This window comes from Chanodichthys erythropterus, chromosome 15, assembly GCF_024489055.1.
Source record: "Chanodichthys erythropterus isolate Z2021 chromosome 15, ASM2448905v1, whole genome shotgun sequence".
Lineage (NCBI taxonomy): Eukaryota > Metazoa > Chordata > Actinopteri > Cypriniformes > Xenocyprididae > Chanodichthys > Chanodichthys erythropterus.
Window position 1 is genome coordinate 1,825,663 of NC_090235.1, and position 19,279 is coordinate 1,844,941.

A 19,279-nucleotide genomic window follows, 5' to 3' on the forward strand; every position below is an offset into this window, starting at 1 on the left:
GGCATGGAGTTCACCAGAGCTTCACAGGTTGCCACTGGAGTCCTCTTCCACTCCTCCATGATGACATCACGGAGCTGGTGAATGTTAGAGACCTTGCGCTCCTCCACCTTTCATTTGAGGATGCCCCACAGATGCTCAATAGAGTTTAGGTCTGGAGACATGCTTGGCCAGTCCATCCCCTTTACCCCCAGCTTCTTTAACAAGGCAGTGGTCGTCGTGGATGTATGTTTGGGGCCCTGCAGCCCAGTCTCTGAAAGGAGGGGATCATGCTCTGCTTCAGTATGTCACAGTACATGTTGGCATTCATGGTTCCCTCAATGAACTGTAGCTCCCCAGTGCCGACAGCCCCAGACCATGACACTCCACCCACAATGCTTGACTGTTGGCAAGACACACTTGTCTTTGTACTCCTCACCTGATTGCCGCCACACACGCTTGACACCATCTGAACCAAGTAAGTTTATCTTGGTCTCATCAGAGCACAGGACATGGTTCCAGTTATCCATGCCCTTAGTCTGCTTGTCTTCTGTTTGCAGACTTTCTTGTGCATCATCTTTAGAAGAAGCTTCCTTCTGGGACAACAGCCATGCAGACCAATTTGATGCAGTGTGCGGCGTATGGTCTGAGCACTGACAGCTGACCCCCCCCACCCCTTCAACCTCTGCAACAATGCTGGCAGCACTCATATGTCTGTTTCCCAAACACAAGCTCTGGATATGACGCTGAACATGTGCACTCAACTTCGTTGGTCGACCATGGCGAGGCCTGTTCTGAGTGGAACCTGTCCTGTTGAACCATTGTATGGTCTTGCACCGTGCTGCAGCTCAGTTTCAGGGTCTTGGCGATCTTATACCCTACACCATCTTTATGTAGAGCAACAATTCTTTTTTTCAGACCCTCAGAGAGTTCTTTGCCATGAGGTGCCATGTTGAACTTCCAATGACCAGTATGAGAGAGTGAGAACGATAACACCAAATTTAACACACCTGCTCCCCATTCACACTGGAGACCTTGTAATTAACGAGTCACATGACACCGGGGAGAGAAAATGGCTAATTGGGCCCAATTTTGTACTCACTTTTGTGGCCAGCGGTTTAGACATTAATGGTTGTGTGTTATTTTGAGGGGACAGCAAATTTACACTGTTATACAAGCTGTACACTCACTACTTTACATTGTAGCAAAGTGTCATTTCTTCAGTGTTGTCACATGAAAAGGTGTACTCACTTATGTGAGATACTGTATGTATATATATATATATATATATATATATATATATATATATATATAATTTTTAGAATATTCCTCTAAATTTTAAACAATGTTCCACTCTCTTTGTCAACACTGTCAGATATTTATGAAAACTTTTGTGAAATTGGACTATATCAAAGTGGAATTTTTAGATATTTTCCTTCATTTTAAGTTGACCATGTTAGTATGAAGTAATAAAATGTATCTTGTATTTAATACAAGTGTGAAATAATAATAAAAAAGGTTATTTTGTCAATACAGCAAGTTTTTTTGACTGCTGACAATTCAATAGATGTAGATTAAATTCAGTTAGAAACTATCCTGTATTCTCAATTCATTAATTCCTGGTCAATGCTAGATTTGTCAAGATTAATATTAAATATCTGACACATTTCTTTTTGTAGCAGACTGTGTTGACCCCATATAGAATGATATATGTGAGAAAATGGAAGCAGCAGGTGGTGAGAGAGTCTGAATAATTAAAAAATAAAACTCAATTTAAGATGGTAAGAAAATGCTTAGGGCAACAACATTAGTATAAAAGTGAAGTTATAATCGAGAACACCATTACTGTAAACATACATATAACGGCTATTTTCATTCTGGTTCTTGAATAAAATGGCTTTAAACATAATGAACAAAAACAAACACTACAGATTTATTGTAATTCATTAGAGACAGAATTATTCACTGTAATTCAAAGTGCTGTTTCTATTGTGTTTTGTTCTATTGACAATAATACAGTAATGTGCTGTTTGCTTCTAAACATATAATACATCGCGGTTTCTGGGTCTCTGGCAACAGTCTTGTAAAAGACAACACTGCCTGGCTGAATATGCCACTATTAACACTGATTGACATTGCCTGTCTGCAGAGATACAGTTGAGGATTTGGGCAGAAAACGAGCCAGCCAATAAATAATGCTACTATAAAACTGCAAATTATATTCATTTAGGGGTGTATATATTTTGTTAACAATTCAATTGCAATTCTTTCCTAAATTATGTAATACATCATGTCAGACATCAGCGTTTTTACACCCCTAATATTAATAGAACATTTAGAAATAAGAACAGTGATATTTAATTTATGCTTTCCGTGGCATGTCCGTTGAGAAATCCTCAAAATTCCATCTCTATAGTCCATCCAAAGTATGAGGTTTTAGCAAAACACCTTGTGCATAAAGGCACAACCATAAATAGGCTACATTTAAATTGTTAAATTACCCGGAATTCATTGCGGTTTATTTATTTAAATGGGATTTAATACACTACCGTTCAAAGGTTTGGGGTCGGTAAGATTTTTGAATGTTTTTGAAGTTTTTTTTTATTCTCACCCCGGCTGCATTTATTTGATTACAAATACAGTAAAGACAGCAATATTGTGAAATATTATTAGAACTTAGTCTTCAGTGTCATATGATCCTTCAGAAATCATTCTAATATGCTCATTTGAAAAATTCTTATTATTATCAATACTGAAAACAGTTGTGCTACTTTATATTGTTGTGGAAACGGTGATACATTTTCACTTCAGGATTCCAGATGAATAGAAAGTTCAAAAGAGCAGTTTTTTTTCTTAATGGAAACATTGTCACCTAATAAATTTCTGTCACTTTTGGGCTATTTAATGTGTTTATGCTGAATAAAAGTATTAAATTTTATTCAAATCAAATGACCCCAAACTTTTAAACTGTAGTGTATGTATTTTTAGGAGTTTATGAATTGGCAATAGGCGGGGCTGTCATCGTGCTCCTCCTTACATGGAAGCTCCTCCTCTTCTTTAATAGTAATGATAAAACGAGTTTGTGTAGCTGCATTCTGCTCCACCACACCAATGTCTTGTTTCCCTGTCATCATGTTTTCATTTGCCTTCTCATCTTTTTCCATCGTATCCCTGCATTCCTCTTCTGCCTCCATGTAATCATCTTCACTTTCCTCAATCACTCTTTCTCTGCAGTTGTCCTGTTCTTCCTGTCTAAGCCAGTTGTGACCATTGAAAAAGCTGAGAACAGCCTCTTTGGCTACACCCAGTTGAGCAGATAGTGTATGAATGGCCTCTTGATCTGGATGTAGTCCCACTTCCTGAATGAAACTCTGCAGGATTGCATGGGCTTCTGGTGGTAACGACCTGCCGCCAAGATTTGGGCCCATGTGAGAGTCTCTGAGACCTCCAGTGATGAGATGGTGCTGGAGGAAGGGTTGATGGTGCTGAGGTGGAATTTTATGTAGTTGTTGTTGCTGCTTTAGAGGCACCACATGCTGTGGTATCACCTTTTAAAATAAATACATAAGATAGATAATTATGAGATGGAACACTTCACAAACCAACAATCTTTACAAACTGTATGTAATGTAATATTATGGACTATATAAGTGCAGTTAAACCATAATGTACAGTCAGCAGTTGGATATTCATAATGTACTGTAATTGTTTGTGTATGAGCCCTCACTTGCAGTTGTTCAGTCAGGGGTCTGGTGTGTTTTTCTGAGTAGTATGTCTGCCCAGTATTGCTCTCTTGGTCATATATAACATCTCGCTCTGATTGGCTGAGATTTAGAAACTGGCGAATCAAAGACAGATTTTCCCACAGTGTACGATTCTGAGGAGAAGGCTCCTCCTTCCAGCGCAGGAGCTCACACAGCCAGCCCTAAGACACAAAAATAGTGGGGTTTAAACATCTCAGACAATGTTGAAAATCTGATTCAAAGTCTAATTTAAACCTGGTGATTAATGTAATGTTTTAGGATTATGAACAATTTAAAATGAGAAAATATTTTGGTATAAAATGAATAAGAAATATTTAATTTATGCTTTCCGTGGCATAAATATTTAAATATATAATAAATATTTATATGTAGGAGATAAATATTTAATTTTCAAGAAATATTTAAAGTTCTGCAGTATTTCTAGGTCACTAGTCAAATAAGCACATTTGTGACATTAACCATGTGAATGCCTTTGTTCAAAATGTAAGATTTTCAAATTCTCTCAAATTCTCAAATTGTCATGCTGAAAAAAGAAAAAAAAATGCAAAAGGAAAGCATTACCACAAGTATTTTAGACTTTTGGACCCTACTGTACATATTTTCTCATTACTTGGGAGGGATACTAATTATTTTTATTGTATTCAAGGTATGTACAGTTATGGTAGTGGCCAAATGTGATGTTTTTCAAATTTATTCAAATTTATTACAAAGATTTTGTAAGCATATTGCATAGTTGTGCTTGGAGTCAGTTGTTTTATTTGTATTAAAGCAATGAAGCATGACAAATTTTGCAGACAAGACTGTCATACAAATACAATTATGAACATCTGCAAAAACAATAGAGAACCAATGAAATAAAAATAGCTGATTATGTTCAATTATCAATGTATGCTTTTTCCTGTAAGCTTTTTGTTTTTCTATTTCTTTTTTTCCTTTATAGGTAAATAAAACCTGTAGCTTTGTCTTTTTCGCCAAATAATTTTGTCAGATAAATACCTTGACCAAGTGTTTTGTTCTTCCCTTCATATTTAAAATATTTAAGAAATATATATACAAAATATTTTCCTCATATTTTGATACTTTATTCGGTCATTAAAACAAATATCACTTTTGGCCACTACTGTACATCTCTATTAGTCCTTGCATTCCTTGAATTCATATAAATATTTATTATACATTATTATACATGAAATGTATATACCTTGAATGGAATGTAAGTCGCTTTGGATAAAAGCATCTGCCAAATGCATACATTTTTGTTTGTTTTTTTCCTGTTTATTAGAGATTTCTTGAGTACACAATGCACAAGCATGTACCTGACTCTTGGCTGCAGAGACTTTTGCAAACAAGGCCTGTGACACTTTTGCTCGTCTCATTTCCTGCTGTATTTCATCATAGATTCCGTAGTTGATTCCAGAATCATCGCATTCCACTTTCACTACAATCTCCTTGGAAACAGGTGAAAGTTTTGCCTGTAGTGAGAGATTTTTTTTTTATGACAAACAAACACAGTTATAGACACTGCACTTATTATTATCATTAATGTATCTGCACTGTCTATTGAGATTATAGCACATGCTAATTTGTATCTCAAATTTAAGTGACAGTGAACCTGAATGGGCAGAGGTGAGCTGGTATTGGTGCTGTAGGTAGTGTTGAGGTTACGCTCTCTTTCCTCCAGATAGATGGAGTCCCTCTGGCTCTGTGGCAGTTGCAGGAAGGCCTGCATGGCTCGAAGGTTAACTAAAAGAGACTGAGACGCGCACCGTGGGTCTTCTTCCTTGCGCAAGATCTCTGACAGCAGGCCCTGTTGTAAAACATCATTTACATTTAATCATTTAGCAGATGCTTTTATCCAAAGCGACATACAAATGAGAAGTACCAGTTAGTCTAGCATAGTACACGTTTTTTGACCACTTTGCACAGATACAAGATTTAAGAGGTATGTACACACAACTAAAAATTATATGATAAAAAAACTAATATATAATATAAATATATATATTATATTATATTATATTATATAATTATATTATATTATATAATTATATTATATTATATAATTATATATATTATATAATTTATATATATATATATATATATATATATATATATATATATATATATATATATATATATATATATATATATATATATATATATATATATATATATATATATATATATATATATATATATTAGAAATGTCTAATAAAAAAGGGGAAAAAAAAGAGTTAAGGCCTGTTAACAACTAGGACATTTAAATCATTTTAAATGTAAAAGAGAGTTAGTACACCAACTATAACGATAACAGCACAGAAAAACTTTCACAGCGATTTGTTCCAGATGATTAACAGCCAATCAGAATCCATCTGCTTTAAAGAGCTCAAGCATTTAAAGTGGCAGTTGACATAACTGCAGTGCAGCATGCTTATAATAAACTGAACGATACTATGGATGCCTAAAAATTGACGTGTTGGGGAAAGTTACTTTTAAAAGTAATCCATTACAAAATTTCGTTACTCCCTAAAAATTTAACTAATTGCATTACTTTTTATGGAAAGTAATGCGTTACATTACTTTTGTAACTTTTTCTCACCTAGTTATATTTTTGGAAAATGTAAAGACCCTTTCACACCCAAAGTGAAATGAACAAGCCTCAGGCTGAAAGAAATGCAAATTCACGCTTGTACAGTAGATGGCAGAGTTTAAAACACCATTCTGCTATTCTGGATTGAAGAAGAATAGAATGCAGGGGAAGCAAGAAACATGTTTTCTTCAACAATAAAAAAAATTAAAACACAAATGTGATGTTAATCTTAAGTAATTTTTGCTTAATTAGTGTGATTGAAGTAGATCAAAGGTCAGCAGCAAAATATTGGTTGATAAAGTGAGATTAAATACATAAAGTATATTTGTGTAATTTATTATATTTAATCATTGCATGTTTGTGTAATATTCTGAGATTGCATTTCACTTTTTTTACTTTTATTTTCAATAATACTGAATCTGTTTTTTTTTTTTTTTTTTTTTTGCAAGTGAGAGGAGTAAATGCCTGCTCAAATTTAAATCTACAATAACCATCATGTTCACACACTTACTCTTGATTTCTGTCAACATAGGGACAGGAGAGCTGTCAGTCAATAAATGGAAAAACAAAGTAATTTGCGTTACTTATTTGGAAAAGTAACTCAGATATTTTGTTGTAAATTTAAAAGTAATGTGTTACTTCACTAGTTACTTGAAAAAGTAATCTGATTACGAAACTCAAGTTACTTGTAATGGGTTACCCCATCACTGGTGTACGCTAATATAGTTTTTGTTATAGTTAACTTTGTAGTTATCATTCTTGGTGTGAATAGGCCTTTACAACCTTACAAGACAGTACATTAATGCATTTTTACATTGCATTCACCATGTATGGCATGGTGTATGGCATATACATTTCAAACATATTTTAATGCAATAGATATTTATATGAATTGCGGGAATGCAAAAACTAATACAAATGTATATACCTTGAATGCATATAATATAGTGATTTAGCAGTAATTCTGTTGCATGAAATTCTACCATGTTACCTGAGTCCGGTTAATGGCCACTCGTGCAAACACTGCTTGGGAAACCCCCGCCCTCTTCAACTCCTCCCGCACCCAGTGGTAAATTTCAGGTGACACGTCGGTGACAGGTGAGGGACACTGAGTTACTGTGGGTGGGGACACATTGCATTTTGGAGGAGTCCGTAGTGGCGCAGGATGAGGCCCGTGTGAGTGTGTGTGAGTATGTGTGAGAAATTGAGACATGGCATGCTGCTGTGAGAGGAGCTGAGCCATCACCAGACCAGGCATTCCAGCCTGCATCTGGACAACACCACGTGACTCCGCCCCACTGCCTTCCAATGGTTGCTGGTACATGGTGGGTTGGCTGGAAGATGAGGGTTGGTTGCAGTGCCTGTTCATGTCACCTGAGGGGAGGAAAAAAATTTTAGTGACTCAATATTCATATTAAATCACAGGGGCCCATTGAATTTACAGCCAAAATAATATTATTTACAGTAGAAGATTAGCTGCTGTCTCAGCTCATCATATATACAGCTATTTTAATTTACTAAACTACCATTGCAAAGTTTGGGGTCAGTAAGATTTTTTTGTGAAAGAAATGATTTTATTCAGCAAGCACGCATTAAATTGATCAAAAGTGACAGTAAAGACATTTACACTGTGTGCAGAATTATTAGGCAAGTTGATTTTCTGATCATATTTTTTTTCCAAGCACATTTTACCAATTCCAATCCACATCTATCTTAATAACTACTATTAATATTGTTTTTAATCATTTATCCGTGATATATAATTGTTCATGAAGGCTGGAAATGAAAAATGCCTTATATTCAGGTGTGCAGAATTATTAGGCAGGTTTTCTTCTACAGGCAAAATGAGCCAAAAAAGAGATATAACTCAGACTGAAAAGTAAAAAAAATATTAAATGCTCATGAGAAGGACGCAATACTAATGCAATACTAGAAATTGCAAAGTTAAAGGATGACCAAGGGACAGCAAAACGCTCATTGGGTCAGCGGGGTCATACAAAAACAGGTGGAAAAGAAAAGACACATGTTAACTGCAAAAGAATTAAGTTGAAGAATTTTGTGTGAAACCATCAGGAACCCTTTAGTCTCCAGCGCCACCATTTTCCAGAACTGCAACCTACCTGGAGTCTCCAGAAGTGCAAGGAGTCAGAATCTCAGAGACTTAGGTTAGGTGAAGAATCCTAAAAGACCCGCTCTTAATAAGAATCACAAACTGAAGTGTTATACAATACATAAAGACAGCTTGAGAGTGACTCCTGAAGGACCAGCACCACATCCTCTTGTACCACTGTTTGAAAAATGTATCTTCCAAAATCTGGCAGTAAGTTTTGGAAGATCATTTTTAGTCCATCTCTGTAAGACGGACATTTCAGGATAAGAGATGGACTGAAAGTGAACTCCCACACCTTACTGCCAGATTTTGGAAGATACATTTTTCAAACAGCGGTACAAGAGGATGTGGTGCTGGTCTTACAAGAGTCACTCTCAAGCTGTCTGTCTATAAGGCCTATAAAAACCCTGTCTTCATGTATTGTATAACACTTCAGCTTGTGATTCTTATTAAGAGCGGGTCATTTTTTAGGATTCTTTAGCTAACCTAAGTCTCTGAGATCCTGACACCTTGCACTTCTGGAGACTTCAGGTAGGTTGCAGTTCTGGAAAATGGTGGCGCTGGAGACTAAAGGGTTCCTGATGGTTTCACACTTAATTCTTCAACTTAATTCTTTTGCAGTTAACATGTGTCTTTTCTTTTCCACCTGTTTTTGTATGACCCCGCTGACCCAATGAGCATTTTGCTGTCCCTTGGTAATGCTTTACCTTTGCAATTTCTAGTATTGCATTAGTATTGCGTCCTTCACATGAGTATTTAATATTTTTAATACTTTTCAGTCTGAGTTAAATCTCTTTTTGTGGCTCATTTTGCCTGTAGAAGAAAACCTGCCTAATAATTCTGCACACCTGAATATAAGGCATTTTTTCATTTCCAGCCTTCATGAACAATTATATATCACTTATAAATGATTAAAAACAATATTAATAGTAGTTATTAAGATTGATGTGGATTGGAATTGGTAAAATGTGCTTGGAAAAAAAATATGATCAGAAAAATCAACTTGCCTAATAATTCTGCACACAGTGTACATTACATACAAGATTTCTGTTTCAAATAAATGCTGTTTTTGAGCTTTCATTAAAGAATCCTTTAAAAATGTAGCACAGTTTCCACAAAAATATGAAGAAATATGAACTGTTTTCAACAATGATAATAAGAAATGTTACATGAGCACCAAATCAGCATATTAGTATGACTTCTGAAAGACACTGAAGACTGGAGTAATGATGCTGAAAATTCAGCTTTACCATCACATGAATAAATTTCATTTTAAAATATATTCAAATAGAAAACAGCTATTTTAAATTGTAATAATATTTCACAAAATTACTGTTTTTAATCAAATAAATGCTGAATCGGTGAGAAAAAAAAAAAAGTCTATAAAAAAAATTAAAAAAAAAGCTGACCCTAAAGTTTTGAACAGTAGTGAGTTTATGAACAATTTGTAATACCTTTGTAACACCTACTGTATTAACTAATATTAATGAAATAAACCTTACTGTAAATTGTTACCCAAAAACAACGCAAAACTACTACAAGAACAGAGAGCTGTAAGTATGTGCATACATGAGCTACATTTAGAAAACACACATTAAGTTGCTACTCACCCATCATAGATTTTGCCCTCTTGTAGTGTTTGTACCACTGGCCGAACTCCTGACATCTCGCAGCAGAGATGCTGGCATAGTAAGTGCCGTTTACCACTGATGAAATCATGCTCTTTCAAACAAAAATACAAGCCAAGTCATTATGTGTTCATGTGCATGCAAAAGGTCACAGTAACAGGAATTTAGTAATTAGATATACTGAATTAAGCCTTGAAGTGTGGCTTGGAACTGACTAAATGTGTCCAAAAAGAATGTGCTAAAGGTTTTTGCCTCCTTGCTAAATAGATTTAATAGCTGGTTCTCAAACTAGGGATGGATCTTAATGGTAGGGTGTATTCTTCAATGGAGAGCGCTTCTTTGATCATAGTTCTGCTCTTTAACCATGAGACATGAGGCAATTAACCTTATTCGATTCTATAGCTACATGCAATTAAGCTGTGTGTGTTCAAGTTAGTATACATGTTACAGTGTATGGATGGTGTACTGCAAAAAAAGTGTATAGTGTCTAACTATTTTGTTGTGAACGTGTACCTGAGATAATGGACACTCTTTAGCCAGTGAGCTCTGATTCATCTCTTTCAGCAGCTCCTTTAGGGCATTTCTGACAGTAGAATGAGTCCACTGCTCAGCAGGTAAATCCTCTAATTTAGAAACACTGAGAGAGAGAGAGAATGTGCGTGAGTCAGTGAGAAAAAAACAGTGTACTGCAATAATTAATTACACTGTAGGACATTAATCACAAATAATTATTATTTCACAAATAGCTATATTATTAAGTGTTTATCCTCAAAACTTTAATAACTATAATAACTTTTAATAATTTTGAAATTAGCTTTAATACTAAATTACCTGTGAAATATTAATCATCATAAATCAGAAGAGCTTTAATTCTCAGAGAGTAGTTCATCATTCTGATAAGCCTGTTTGCTAAAGCACAGAGACAAACGTGACGCTCAAAGTAAGTGTGTGTGAATGTTTTACCTGTGTAGCTTTATTCTCAAGGTAATGACATGGTAAAGGTCTTCTAACATGTCTCCTACTGTTGCGTCAGAGGTGTCTGTCACAGTGGACAGAGCCACAGGGTTCCAATGCCCAACTTGAATCTGACCTAAAGCAGACATTAAATTATTACAATATATGACTACTATTTATGATCCTAATATAGTTCCTGACCCTCTAGTTCCTTTTTCCTTTATCTGGATTCTGGAGTTGTTGTTTTTTTGTTGTTATTGTTGCTTCTTATTTTTACTTTTTGAGTTTTTTTAAGCTTGACCATGTTCTTTCTGCACTTCCTTCTCAATTCTTTCTTTAACATCTTGTACCTCCTAACATTACATATATTTTCCTTTACTTAATTATTGTATTAAATAAGCAAATTATGTATCATAGTTATAGGCATAAGCATTAAAATTTAAAATTCTTCCACATAAGGCCAATATGTAAAAACAATTAAAAAAAACATTCAGTACATGTTATACATGTTAACTTAAGTTGTGTGAGATTCGACCACAAAAACATTTTTGCAATGTTGATAAGTTTTATTTAAGTAATTTAATTGCGCAGCCTTTTCAATGTTTAAATGGCCATTTAAAATGTATCAACGTATAGTATAAACGGCAGTAAGAATGATATATATATTTTTTTTTTTTATTTTTTTTTTAAATCAGCAAGGATGCATTAAATTGATGAAAATGATAGTAAAGACATAATGTTACAGAAGATTTCTATTTTTACAAAATGCTGTTCTTTTGAACTTTATATTCATCACAAAATCACAAATGCTGTACAAATGTATCACATTTTCCACAAAAATTTTCAGCATTGATAATACTAAGAAATGTTCTTGAGCACCAAATCAGCATATTAAAGGGATAGTTCACCCATCATTTACTCACCCTCAAGTAGTTCTAAACTTGTATGAGTTTCTTTGTTCTGTTGAACACAAAAGAAGATATTTGGAAGAATGTCAGTAACCAAATAGATCTCACCCCCCATTCACTACCATAGTGGGAAAAATAAATACAATGGTAGTCAATGGGGTAGAGGTCTGTTTGGTTACTGACATTCTTCCAAATGTCTCATACAGGTTTGGAACTACTTGAGGGTGAGAAAATGATGACAGAATTGATTTTTGGATGAACTATCCCTTTAAAATACAGCTTTGCCATCACAGGGGTAAATTATACTTTAAAATATATTAAAACAGTTATTTTAAATTGTAAAAAATAATTCACAAGTACCGTTTTTACTGTGTTTTTTTAATTCAACGTGTCTTGGTGAGCATAAGAGACTTCTTTCCAAAATATTAGTTTATGAGTAATGGAAGATCATATGATAAAGGTAGTTTTTTTTAGTCCCAGTCCACTCAATCCCTTTCCTTCCCTTCCTTTATTCAATTGAATTGAGCGTAAATTATTCATTAGTGTGTGTGTACCTGTAGCCAGAGCCGCTGCGGTGTGTGTGTATCCCAGCTCTTGCAGTGCAGCCTCTGTAATCTGGCTGAACAGCAGGTCTCTCTTCAACAGAACAAATTCGGCATGCTCCGTCCTCTTCCTCTCTGAGGGTGGGACATCACTCTGCTCCACCAGACAGAACACAGGAAGCAGACTGCCTGTATGGACAGAAAGAAGAATATAATCACTCAGACATCTTATGAGCAGCCCTGTATCTGTATGTCTGTGAATGGATACCTTTCCTCCTGTTAGTGTGTGATGGTGTAGTTTGTTTGGAGGCCAGGCTCACAGGTGTGACTCCAGGTACAGGCAGATCTCTTGAATTCTCCATACGGGCCATTTTACAGGGAGGATAAGAGGGTTCACACAGGACCGGCCCCTGGGTGCTACTAGTGGTAGCCAAATGGTCCATCATTATTTTTATACTCAGCTCTCACAACTACAGAAAATAATAGTAAGAGAGATGCTTTGGAGCTACTCTATCTTTATAAACAACATACATGTATATCCCAGTCCACTCCATCCCTGTCCTCCAGGCTTACATATTCATTAATGTGTGTGTGTTTTATATATATACTGCAGAACCAACCCTGCTGAACAAAACCATTTAAAACAAGCATAAGTGCCTATTAAACCACCCTGACCAGGCTCGGAGACCTGCTAAACCCAGTAAACCAGCTTAGGATGGTTTAAGATGGACAGGTTGGTCCTTCTAGACAAGGGTTGGGTACTTTTTTTTGCTGGTAAGGCTGGGAGACTTTCCTCACAGCTAAACCAGCTTGGCCGGGCAGGTAAACCATATTAAATAACCAACTACGACTAGCAAACCATTTTAGATGTTTTTGTTCAGCCGTGAAGCTCTGCTACAGGTGCTGCATATATGCCCAAACTGTGACACATCATGGTCTCGTATTTCTTCTTCCTCTGCCATATTATTTCAGTCACTTACTTTACTTACTGCAGTACCGTTTTCCGGTGGTTTATAATCCTCCAGACGAGTATCCGAACATGCCGACAGATCGAGCGCGCGTCCCAGGATCGCTCCGTAACAAAAACACTGGCTCCAGAATCAACGCGATGGTCCGGGGACAAGAAACAAGACAGCAGGTTTATTTCATGAAGAAATGTTTTTGTTCTTAGTAAACGATCAAATCAGACCCATTAAAATCAATAAAATGAGGGTTAAAGCGGGGAAGAACGGTTCGTATAATATAATGTGCAAACACAGATCCGTAATTAAATCTCTAGACGGCCCCACAAAGCATTATTAATGTGATGTCACCAGATGCGGACCAATCAGCTTCTAGCGGAAGTGGCTTCTCATAGAATACATGATTATTAAAGTATGGCAAGCCATTTTGACATTTAATATTTGATGTCCTAAGCTTTATTTGCTTATTTTAAGCTTATTTTCAGATATATGATCTACAACTAGTCATACAGTTCCGTTTGCTTACATCGAACTGAGGAGTGTTGTGAAAAAGTAAGTACAGCCACTAAATGTTTTGTCCTTTTTCAACATATGTAGCCTTACAGATATTAGAAAGTATTTATTTTTGGACAGTATCAATAGGTGAAGGTTATATAATTTAACAAATAGCAATTGAGGTTTAAATAAGTATAGGCTACTCTCTTTTTAATGATGTTCTTTTCATTTGCGCTTGATTGTACAGGTACTGGTCATATAATTAGAATATTGTGAAAAAGTTCATTTTTTATTGTAAATTATTTAAAAAAATGAAACTTTCATATATTCTAGATTCCCTATATGTAAAGTAAAACATTTCAATTTTTTTTTTTAATTTGTTGATTAGAGCATACAGCTAATGAAAGTCAAAAATCCAGTATCTCAAAATATTAGAATATTTACATTTGTGTTTCATTAAATGACCATCCCTACAGTATAAATTCCGGTTATCTCTTGTTCTTTGAAACCACACTAATGGGGAAGACTGCTGACTTGGCAATGGTCCAGGAGACAATCATTAACACCCTCCACAAAGAGAGTAAGTCACAGAATGTCATTACTGAATGGGGTGGCTGTTTACAGAGTGATGTGTTTGCATATTAAATGCAAAGTTGACTGGAAGGAAGAAATTGGGTAGGCAAAGGTGCACAAGCAACAGGGATGACTGCAAGCTTGAGAATACTGTCAAGTAAAGCCGATTCAAACACTTGGGAGAGCTTCACAATGAGTAGAATGAAGCCGGAGTCAGCGCATCAAGAGTCACCACACTCAGACATCTTCAGGAAAAGGACTACCAAGCCACTTCTGAAACAGAAACAACATCAGAAGCATCTTACCTGGGCTAAGGAGAAAAAGAACTGGACAGTGAACAGTGGTCGAAAGTCCTCTTTTCAGATAAAAGTAAATTTTGCATTTCATGTTGAAATCATGGTCCCAGAGTCTGAAGGAAGACTGGAGAGGTACAGATTCCAAACTGCTTGAAGTCCAGTGTGACGTTTCTGAAGTCAGTAATGAGTTGGGGGGGGGGGGGCGTGACGTCTGCTGGTGTTGGTCCATTGTGTTTTATCAATTATTTTGGAGCACTTTATGCTTCCATCTGCTGACAAGCTTTATGGAGATGCTGATTTCCTTTTCCAACAGGACTTTAGCATCTGCCCACAGTGCAAAAACAACTTCCAAGTGGTTTGCTGACCATGATATTACTGTGTTTTATTGGCCAGCCAACATACCTGACCTGATTCTATGAGATATTTTCAAGAGAAAGATGAGAAACAGTCAACATCCAACAATATACAGATGATCTGAAGGCTCAGCAGTGCCACAGGCTGATCACTTCCATGCCATACTTCACTGATGCTGTAATTTGTGCTAGGAGCAAGTCATTTGCTGTAATATGTGCTGCCGACCAAGTATTGAGTGTACAAATGAACATACTTTAAAGAACTTGAACTTTTCTGTTTTGCAGATCCATTTTTTGATTGATCTTAGGAAAATTCTAATATTTTGAGATACTGAATTTTGGATTTTCATGAGCTGCACGCTCTAATCATCAAAATAAAAATAAAAAAATAATAAAAAAAAAACTTTTGAAATGTTTTACTTTACATGTAGGGAATCTAGAATATATGAAAGTTTCATTTTTTAAAATAATTAACAATAAAAAAATGAACTTTTTGATGATATTCTAATTATATGACCAGCACCTGTAATTGTAGTCACTTAATGATGAATGTAGGGGTGTACTAACTTTTACAGAATAAATTGGAATTTATGTTTTAACTTTAGATCCCAATTGTTAGCTGTAAAATTATGTTGCATTACACTAGAGTTCAAAAGTTTGGGGTTTGTAAAACATTTTTTGGTTACACTATTTAAAGATGTCCTTGCATATACTCATTGTAATCATACATTTAAGTACTGAGTAATTTTAACAACATTTACTTACTATAGGGTTAGGGTTTGGTGTAGGGGTAGTTGCAGGTAATGTACATAATTTTTTAGTAATTATATTTAAAGTGTAATAAAGACCCTGTAAAATAAAATAAAGTGTTGTTTTTAATGAAAGTAATCCCATTTTTATTTTGTTTATTTACCAGGGACCATGAACAACACAGTTGTGGCAAAGTTAGCTATAAAAGTTCATTTGCATCATCGGTCCCTGCAGGGATGCATTAATTTGATCAAAAGTGACATTAAAGACATTTATAATGTTAAAATGATTTTAAATATATTGAAAGAGATTTTAAATATTAAAATCTATTAATAATATATTATTATATTATATTAACTATTAAATATATTATATATAAAAAATTAAGTTATTTTGAACTTTTAGCACAGAATGCCGAAACAAATGTATCACGGTTTGCAAATAAAATAAGCAGCACAACTGTTTTCAACATTGATAATTATAAGAAATGTTTCTTAAACACCAAATCAGCATATTAGACTGATTTCTGAAGGATCATGTGACACTGAAGACTGGAGTAATGATGCTGAAAATTCAGCTTTGCATTCACAGGACAACAATTATTTTAAAATCAACTTACTTTCAGCAGTCATGTACACACTGGTCACAGACACCTAAGAATGAAAATTTGATGTTTATCTGCTTACCCCCAGGGCATCTAAGATGTATGTGACTTTGTTTCTTCAGCAGAACACAAATGAAGATTTTTAACTCCAACCGTTGCAGTCTGTCAGTCGTATAATGCACGTCAATGGGAAGACCATCTATAAGAGTCAAAAAAACATGCACAGACAAATCCAAATTAAACCCCGCGGCTCGTGATGACACATTGATGTCCTGAGACACAAAACGATCGGTTCATGCGAGAAACCGAACAGTATTTATATAATTTTTTACCTTAGTTTAAACTACACCAGGGCGCGTACACACTTCACACACCGGATGTCGTGCGCAAGGCAGTTGGACATAGTGGTGTATTAAAGGTAAAAAATGATATAAGTAATGTTCAGTTTCTCGCACAAACTGATCGTTTCGTGTCTTAGGACATCAATGTGTCATCATAAGCCGCGGGGTTTAATTTGGATTTGTCTGTGCATGTTTTTTTGACTCTTATAGATTGTGTTCCCATTGACATGCGTTATACGACTGACAGACTGCAACGGTTGGAGTTAAAAATCATCATTTGTGTTCTACAGAATAAACAAAGCCACCTACATCTTGGATACCCTGGGGGTAAGTAGATAAACATTTTTGGGTTGACTATCCCTTTAAATCAGAAAGCGTGCGGTGGGTTTAGTGGGCGTTCTCTCACGACGTCAGTTATGCTTTCTTCAGTTGAATACGGAAGGCGGTCAAGCTAAATATTTTACTTTATTACTTGTTAAATATGGATAGTTTTCTTACACAAATGCATCGTTTCGTTTCAGAAGGCCTTTATTAACCCCCCAGAGCCATGTGGAGTACGTTTTGCTTTGGATGGATGCACTTTCTTCAGCTTCATACTCATTGGTCCCGTTCGCTGCCATTATAAAGCTTAGATGCGTCAGGATATTTATTAATATAATTTGATTGTGTTCATCAGAAAGAAGAAAGTCATATACACCTAGGATGGCTTGAGGGTGAGTAAAGCTTGGGGTAATTTTCATTTTAAAGTGAACTAATTCTTTAATACTAATTAAAAAATAAGTAAACAACTCAGTCATTTCACCAATTTATGTCACGTCAAAACAAAATCAAACCTAAAACGGCCAGAAAATATGATAACTGGGGTTTTTTTTAAAGAGCAATCAGCTTTGTGAAATTAAAATCTTTGTGTCTGTGACTGACCAATGTGTACAAGCTTGATGACTGCTGAAAAATAGTTGACTATCAAAAAGAAAAGCTGAACATTAGTTCACAAATAATATATATTGTTTAAATTGGTGCTGCTTTTAGTTATTATTTTTTAATGTAAAAATGCGTAAAAACTCTAATTTGATGAAATTTATACTTGGTTTTAATAAATAGAACATGACAATGTTATTGCAAAAAAAAAAAAATACAAAAGAGAATTGTATTTGGTCTCTCTTTTTATAGGCTAATGTAACCAGGAAAATTAAGAATAACGGACACAAATTTACATTTGATATACAATATAGGAAAAAAAAAACTTTGCCTTCTCATTTTAAAACACCACTGCACACCACTGATTATATTATATATATATATATATATATATATATATATATATATATATATATACAGTATATATATATATATATATGTGTGTGTGTGTGTGTGTGTATATATATAAGCTGTGTGTGTGTGTGTGTGTGTGTGTGTGTGTATATATATAAGCTGTGAGTAATGGGTGAGAGGCAATACATTGATTGTTTCAGTTGACAAAAACTGTTAATCAGCCTCATCAAGTGATCTCTGTGATTAATGCTTGTTTGCACCTGTACACATGACAGTCACTGTATGTGGCAATCATTCTTTTCCGTAAGCTTAATCATAATGAACGAACGGAGCTTCATTTGTGTCTTTATTTGCATGAGCCTGCATATTTACAACCAAATGAAAAACATTCAATACATATGATTATAATATAGGCCTATCACAATAAAAACTTTATTTTCATCATATTTATAAAAGCATGATTTACAAGGACTTTTTCACTGCTGTGTTAAGCATGCATCAATACACAAGAAACAGTGGCAGATCTATGACTGGATTATAATATTTATGTTAATCTATCTGTCAAGTCAGCTCTCCAGTATACCAAAGATTACACCACAGCAGTAATCTGTCCTCTGTCATGTGACTTTACTGTAAATTGCTATTTATTTGAGTGGTGTTTTTAGCACTGCCTCTACACTTGTAGCAATTGTAAAAGACACAAATGTGATATTATGACGGTATGAACAGTAGAGGGCGGCATAGTCTGCTGTGTGTGTGTAATAGGCTACTTTTAAAAAATAATCGTCTTCAGTCCTTTTGACCCATACAAAGTACAGTACGATAACCTCCCTTTTTTTGGTCAGCTTTTCGTTCAGCTGTTTTGACAACTTTTATATTTACAGAAATCCACTGTTTAATACAGTAGGCCTACTATACAAGTGTATAACTGAAATGGGCTGCGCCAATGTAAACTGGCAAATTAAATCAATAATTTCCCACTCCTCAAACTGGCGCCTGCATTGACAGTGTTGTGTGTGTGTGTGTGTGTGTGTGTGTGTTTAAAGGCTAATCATGTCGTACACAAAATGCAATAATACAGTAGCCTATCTCTCAAACCAGTGTTTAAACTCACTTGCTACAGGTTTGTAGTAGGCTAGGCTAAATAATCATCAGTCGTAC

General features: G+C 35.1%; 1 protein-coding gene across 5 annotated transcripts; it reads right to left on the minus strand.

Moving 5' to 3' along the window:
* Window positions 1-1,961: 1,961 nt before the first annotated feature.
* Window positions 1,962-13,749, minus strand: satb1a (SATB homeobox 1a). 5 transcript variants are annotated; one of them, XM_067411698.1, is made up of 11 exons: window positions 13,462-13,749; window positions 12,741-12,942; window positions 12,485-12,661; window positions 11,032-11,158; window positions 10,582-10,705; window positions 10,051-10,162; window positions 7,322-7,704; window positions 5,353-5,547; window positions 5,057-5,212; window positions 3,704-3,901; window positions 1,962-3,524 (listed from the first exon to the last, which is right to left on the minus strand). In XM_067411698.1, the coding sequence occupies exons 2-11, from the start codon at window positions 12,916-12,918 to the stop codon at window positions 2,961-2,963; spliced, it is 2,214 nt and encodes a 737-aa protein (XP_067267799.1). In that variant the 5' UTR covers window positions 12,919-12,942; window positions 13,462-13,749; the 3' UTR covers window positions 1,962-2,960. The 5 variants fall into 5 exon arrangements, with proteins under 5 accessions (XP_067267799.1, XP_067267800.1, XP_067267798.1 ...); XM_067411699.1 differs by having other exon boundaries at window positions 12,741-12,892; window positions 13,453-13,749; XM_067411697.1 differs by having other exon boundaries at window positions 13,453-13,749.
* Window positions 13,750-19,279: the final 5,530 nt, after the last annotated feature.

Excerpts from the sequence above, each read along its gene's own strand:
- satb1a (XM_067411698.1), bottom strand. The coding sequence starts at position 12,918 with ATGATGGACCATTTGGCTACCACTAGTAGCACCCAGGGGCCGGTCCTG. Across the intron at positions 10,706-11,031 it reads TTGAGAATAAAGCTACACAG|TGTTTCTAAATTAGAGGATT; the intron begins GTAAAACATTCA and ends TCTCTCTCTCAG. Across the intron at positions 5,548-7,321 it reads TGGCCATTAACCGGACTCAG|GGCCTGCTGTCAGAGATCTT; the intron begins GTAACATGGTAG and ends GTTTTACAACAG.